This window comes from Urtica dioica, chromosome 5 (genome assembly GCF_054948205.1).
Source record: "Urtica dioica subsp. dioica isolate 48M chromosome 5, U.dioica_male_clone48M_v1_H2, whole genome shotgun sequence".
Taxonomy (NCBI): domain Eukaryota; kingdom Viridiplantae; phylum Streptophyta; class Magnoliopsida; order Rosales; family Urticaceae; genus Urtica; species Urtica dioica.
The window spans coordinates 32,110,402-32,116,390 of record NC_142760.1 but is presented as its reverse complement, the minus strand read 5'-3'; the positions used below and the strand labels follow the sequence as shown (position 1 = coordinate 32,116,390).

Here is a 5,989-nt window from a genome sequence, read left to right as displayed (position 1 = left end):
TTTTAATTGATGTTTTACATTTGAATTTATGCGGAAACAACTTCGAATTAAAATAGTTCCCAACACCTTTCAAAAAAAAAAAAAAATAGTTCCCAACTAACACATATACAACTTGAGATGTATACATATTATAAAAATAAAATTAAATCATTTCTAACTTTGGGTTAATGAACACATTCACATCGATTCAGCATCTAATAAGTTAAGAAATTATTATCTTTTAAATATTTCCAATTTTCCAGCTATTTTATTTTACAAAGTAACGATCACAAATATATTAAAAAATAATAATTATAGTAGAGTGATAAATTTCCGGTATAATTCATACTAAAAATAACAGTTTAGCTAAGAGATATATTTAGAAATAATAAGTAGATAACAAACTAATTAATTTAATAAGAAATTTCACTTCTCGATTAAAATAAGATAAGCTGTTACCGTTTAAATAGAAACTTTTCCTGTTTAGAGTCAAAACTTTTGAAAATTTTAAACATTCTTGATTTTGTATTAAATTTCAGCATTACACTAAAAAAAATCAAGAAATCTATCTTATATAGGAAGAAGTTTTAAGTTCCGTGTTGGAATAAATCATCACATATGTTGATATGTCCCCATAAGAATCTTCATAAGAAATTTCTTAAGATAAAGAAAACCCCACAACATATAAATAAAACCTAGTTTGCTAATAAATTGGACATATATTAATCCTAGTTTGATATATATATAACTTTTTCAATTTTTATATAAACACCTAATACGTGCAATAATTTAATCCTACTGGCCCCTTCAACAGACCCCCATGATAAATAATAATTAGTTACCATGTATGTAAAAAATTAGTATATAACATAATTCAAAGCTAGCTCCCTTAAACCTAAAATATTTAGGCTGCGTCTATTTATAAAAAATCCTGAAATCATGAATAGATAGATCACGTTCAGACCATCTCCGAGTTATTAGCAATTCAGATAAGGCCATGCACAAAATGTCATAAATAAGTAGGTAATAATATAGAGATATAAGGCGGTCATAAAGGCCAAAACGTTTGAAAGAATCTTCTCTTTTCCACGAAGTCGCCTTCTAATAATAAAAAAATAAAAAAATAAAATAAAAAATAAGCTAAACACAACGACTCGATCTATTCTTGTCTTCGTGTGTAGACAGGTCAAATTTGACGACGAAAAAACACCGTTGAATAATGCTCCCAAAATAAAATTATTAATAATACGCAACACGTAATAAAAAAAATTAAAAAAGTACTCATTCCAACTTTCTTGTTTCTATAAATAATACCGACTACACATAAGGATAACCAAACTCATCAAAAACAAGATCCAAAGAAAGAGGGATAAGAATTATATTTCTTTCTTCTTTTTTTTTCTTTCATAAAACACATCAGGGACGACCTTGGAACACTTTGAACGACAGTGGAAATGGCGAGAGTTGCGTTGTCGTTTGTCGTTTTGGCGATCATGATATCGGGATTGAAGAGCTCGGAGGGTGCGACTTATACAGTCGGAGATACGACGGGTTGGTCGAATCCGACAAACCCTGACTTCTATGATAATTGGACTGATGGCAAAATCTTCAGAGTCGGAGATGTTTTGTGTAAGTTTTCTTCTTCTTCTACTCTTTTTTTTTTAGATGACAGTTTTAAATCCTAATCTGCTGTGATAATCGTAGATAGATAGACATACACCTGCAATTTTTTTATAGACAATTTTTTTTCGTTTTATTTCAATGTTTTAAATTTTTATGTTTTGGGTAACATGTCTTACTGCGTTTTGATGTGGTATATGATAAGTTTGATTAGATTTATGATAATTGCTGGTTGTTTACTTTGTTTTGAGATATTTTTCTGAATCTATATATTTCTTCATTTTAAAAGAATTAACAAAAAAAAAAATAATGAAAAAAACAGAGCATATAACTATACAAAGAATAACTGAAAAGAGGGAAAGTGAGTTAAGCTATTAAGAGGCTTGTACTCCTAAGATTTTATTTATTTATTTTTTGTGCATCTGCAAACTTCGGGTTTTTTATTCCCTTTCTATTTAAAGTTTTTTATCCACAACATTTTTTTAGTTATTTTCTTATACATGCTCATTTCACACACTTATTTATATATTTGACAGATAAATTTGAAAAATTAAGATTTTGGACTAATAATTTCTACAAAATTAAACTTGGGATAAAGTTTGTAATTTTATGATTTAATTAACAATCTCGTAATTATGATTTAATCTCGGCAGCCTTCAACTGGGTCGGGAGTCACAACGTGGCGAATGTGACCGAGGCGCAACACGAGGCGTGCACGGCTGTCGCCAACGCGGTGACCACTAACCCGGCCACGTTCACACTGAGCTCCGTCGGAAACCACTACTTCATCTGCACCGTCAGCAACCACTGCACCCTAGGCCAAAAGCTCGACATTGAGGTCATCGCCGCCACCGCCACGTCACCCCCGACCAACAACACTACCCCGGCCACACCCGGGGCCCCGACTCCCCCGACCACCACCACCCCCACCACGGGATCGTCCCCGCCCCCGCCTGCGGCTAACTCATCGGGCGCTCTCGGCCCAATCGCTGCGATTTCCGCGATTTTGTCCGCCGTTGTCTTCGCTTTCATGTGTTAAGAGTTTCTTTTTTTGTTTGTGTGAGGTGGTTATTTAGTGTGGTGTAATTTTTTTTTTTTTATGTTTTGTGGATTTGTCATGTGTTTAATTACATTTATTTTCATGGATTTCTTATTATTAGATATTTGTATTGTGGGAATTTATCATTTTAAATAAGAATAAATGAGATCTTTTGAAAATGTCTTGCATCATATATTTTATTGTAAATATAGAATAAGAAAAAAAAATGGTGATATATGTTGATGTCGAAATCGAGCATCAAGAATCGCGAGAAAATAGATATGTAGTTATTTGTGTTTCGTTTTAGATTTAGAAAATGGATCTCAAGAAGTCGTGTAGAAACAGTAATAAACTCGAAAATTAAAGACAATAATGAAATTAAATGGAAAATTATATGGAGGACTTCTGAAAGAAGGCAGGCAGAATTTGTTTTGAGAGTGTGCCGGACCCAAATGTGTTACTGCTCACATGTCGAAGTGAACGATGAGTGACAATGATATTATCGTTTCATGCCTCTCTATGTCATTGGATCCCAAGGTCAACTTAAGTTATTGGGTTGTTCGGCCCGATAGTAATTTAATGAAGAGGTCGAACTCTACACTCATAATATCTATTTTAGATGTTTTTTTTTTCATAGTTTGAAGGTCAAAGTGTCGAACAAAAAAAAAATTGATCTTGTTCATTTTGATCTCAGATATTTGCTTATGGTACTTGGCGAAATCATGCCTAGTTGAAGTATACGTTTATTTTCTCTAGTACATTTTTCTTGTACTTTAATTCAATTACAAATGCCCACCAAGATATTCCTATTTTACCCTTTTATTTTAGTCTAACATAGTCGAGTAAGGCGCTTGGAGAAATTCTTCGAATCCATACATATTATTCCATTTAATAGGTACCTACTTAGCCAAATCGAAACTTGAATCAAACAAAAATCTTACATTTATTCAGGGCCGGCCCAAACTCACCGGGGACTCTAGACGATTCAATATTTTGGGGCCCTATAATACTAATAAAAATTTAAATTTTCAGGATAAAAAATGTAATTTTTTTAGAAAATGGGCCAAAAGTGTAAATTTTTTAGGTAAAAAAATGTAAATTTTCTTAAAAAAATAAGCAAAAAAGTGTAAAATACTTTTTTTTTCCCAACCCAATCGGAGGTCCAAGGCACAAACTTTGCCCGCCTTAGGTCAGGGCCGGCCCTGCATTTATTGCATTCAAGCCTATAAAGCTAAGTATGACAATTGTTCCCATTACCTATTACCCAGTTGAAACGGGTAATACGGGTTCTTGTATGTCCATTTCTTACAAAAATCTTACATTTATTAGCAATTGCCTATAATTTTAAGTCCATTTCTTATATTCAAGCTAAGTGACATAAACTAACTACAAATGTGCCTAATCAAAGTAGAAAATTTTCCTTCTTTAATTTTTTTATTATTAAATATTTATGTTTATTGAAATTAGTTTACATTATGACTATTCATTTCATTTCTAAAATTATATTTCAGTAAAAGTAAACCTTAACCTCCAAAACCCTAGGTTTTTTTCCTAAAAAATTCGTTGCCCCATCTTGGGTGATTAGGGATGGCAACGGTACGGGTAAGGCCGGGTACACCTATTCCGTTACCCGTACCCGCTATAATTTTTTACCCGTTACCCGGACCCATTTACCCGGATTTTGAGACGGGCCGGGTAACGGGGATACCCGCCGGGTAAGCGGGTTAAAAATGTTAGACCCGTTACCCGTTTACCCGGTTTAAAAAAAGGGTAGCGGGTCGGGTAGACCCGCTTACCCGTTTATAAAATAAAAATCCCTCAACAATATAAAGCTTAAAAATAATAAAATTTAGGTGAAAAATATTAAAGTGCTACTACAATATAAATGACATTAAAATTCAAAATAAATAAATAAAAAATACAAAAGAAGTCTTCGTTGTAAATTGGATCACCTTCATTGTAAATTTGGTTATCTTCATTGCAACGCTATCACACTGGAATAAGTTGTTTCCTAAAAAAAAATGGTTGTAACATATATGAAAGAACCAACTTTTCATTATTCTTACGTATAAAAACAATGTTTAAAATATAGCATCTAATTAGGTAAACATATGATTTATTATATTTTTAAATATTTAAAAGTTAACGGGTCGGGTCCCGGGTAACCGGGTACGGGATGGCTATTCCGTTACCCGTACCCGGACCCGTTAAAACCTTAACGGGTATTACCCGTTTACCAAAAAAGAACGGGTATTACCCGACCCGAATAAATCGGGTAACGGGCCGGAATGCGGGTAACGGGTCAAATTGCCATCCCTGTGGGTGATTGATGATGGTGCTAGTTGGCTCCGGCCTGGGATGGGAGGAGCTTTTGAACATCTATATTATGTTCTTTACATGAACTTTTTATTCTCCTCCTCTCTTCTATGGGTCTTCATCGCTGGTTTCGGCCTTCGTCAACTCTCCTCAAACTCGCCGGATTTTTCGTAGGTCGTCGGGGGGAAGAGAGTCTCGACGTCATCGATGCATGTGAAACGTGCCTCTTGATGTTTGGATCTGGAGATTATGGATGGGAAATGGCTTCTTCGTCACTACGTTCCTAGCCGTTTTCAAGCCTCGTTGTTCCCGTACTCTAGATCTGGTGCACCAAGGATGGCTCAGGTGTGGGTTCTGTTGGGTGGGTGGTTTTGGTTGTTTATGTGTTGGGTACAAGGGAGATGTAATTTTATTATTTTATTTTATTTTTCTAGATGTAAGTTGGTATTTTGAATTTCTTGTTTGGCAGATAGATCGAGTCTTTTTCTATCGTGTTGTGGTTATTTTGTTTTGGATTGTAGATGGGTTAGCCGTCTTCCACTTTCTCAATTTGGACTTCTTGTTAGATTTTCGTCTATAATTCTAAAGAATCATCTTCTTCATAGACACCGTACCTCGATTGTAGATGGGTTAGCCGTCTTCCACTTTCTCAATCTGGACTGCTTGTTAGATTTTCGTCTATAATTCTAAAGAATCATCTTCTTCAGAGACACCGTACCTCGGTTTTCTTAATCTATCCACCAACCATTGTGGCCATATCGAAAGAGCTTTATGACAGCTCGAATTTTATTGTATGTTGAAAATCTCTCCCTATGTCGGAAGTATGCACAAGCAGAGCAAACACATATACTTAGTGTTAGATTTATTTCAACATAAGTTCGTATTGTGTCTAAGATGTTACTCGCTTGTATTAATGAGTATTTTACCACTATTCTAATGGAAAGCCTCGTGCAATTTTCAAAAAAAAAAATGGTTTATATTTACTTTATGTTTATAAAAAACGAATATATTTTACAACTTATTGTTTTCAATCAT

General features: G+C 34.1%; 1 protein-coding gene across 1 annotated transcript; it reads left to right on the top strand.

Annotated features, from left to right (window-relative positions):
- Positions 1-1,301: 1,301 nt before the first annotated feature.
- On the top strand, positions 1,302-2,817 carry LOC149397924 (cucumber peeling cupredoxin-like). Its single transcript, XM_089614753.1, has 2 exons — positions 1,302-1,608; positions 2,253-2,817. The coding sequence occupies exons 1-2, from the start codon at positions 1,434-1,436 to the stop codon at positions 2,636-2,638; spliced, it is 561 nt and encodes a 186-aa protein (XP_089470879.1). The 5' UTR covers positions 1,302-1,433; the 3' UTR covers positions 2,639-2,817.
- Positions 2,818-5,989: the final 3,172 nt, after the last annotated feature.

Bases quoted from the DNA above. Each gene is read 5' to 3' on its own strand.
- LOC149397924 (XM_089614753.1), top strand. From the start codon at position 1,434: ATGGCGAGAGTTGCGTTGTCGTTTGTCGTTTTGGCGATCATGATATCG. The intron at 1,609-2,252 runs GTAAGTTTTCTT...TAATCTCGGCAG, and splicing joins CAGAGTCGGAGATGTTTTGT to CCTTCAACTGGGTCGGGAGT.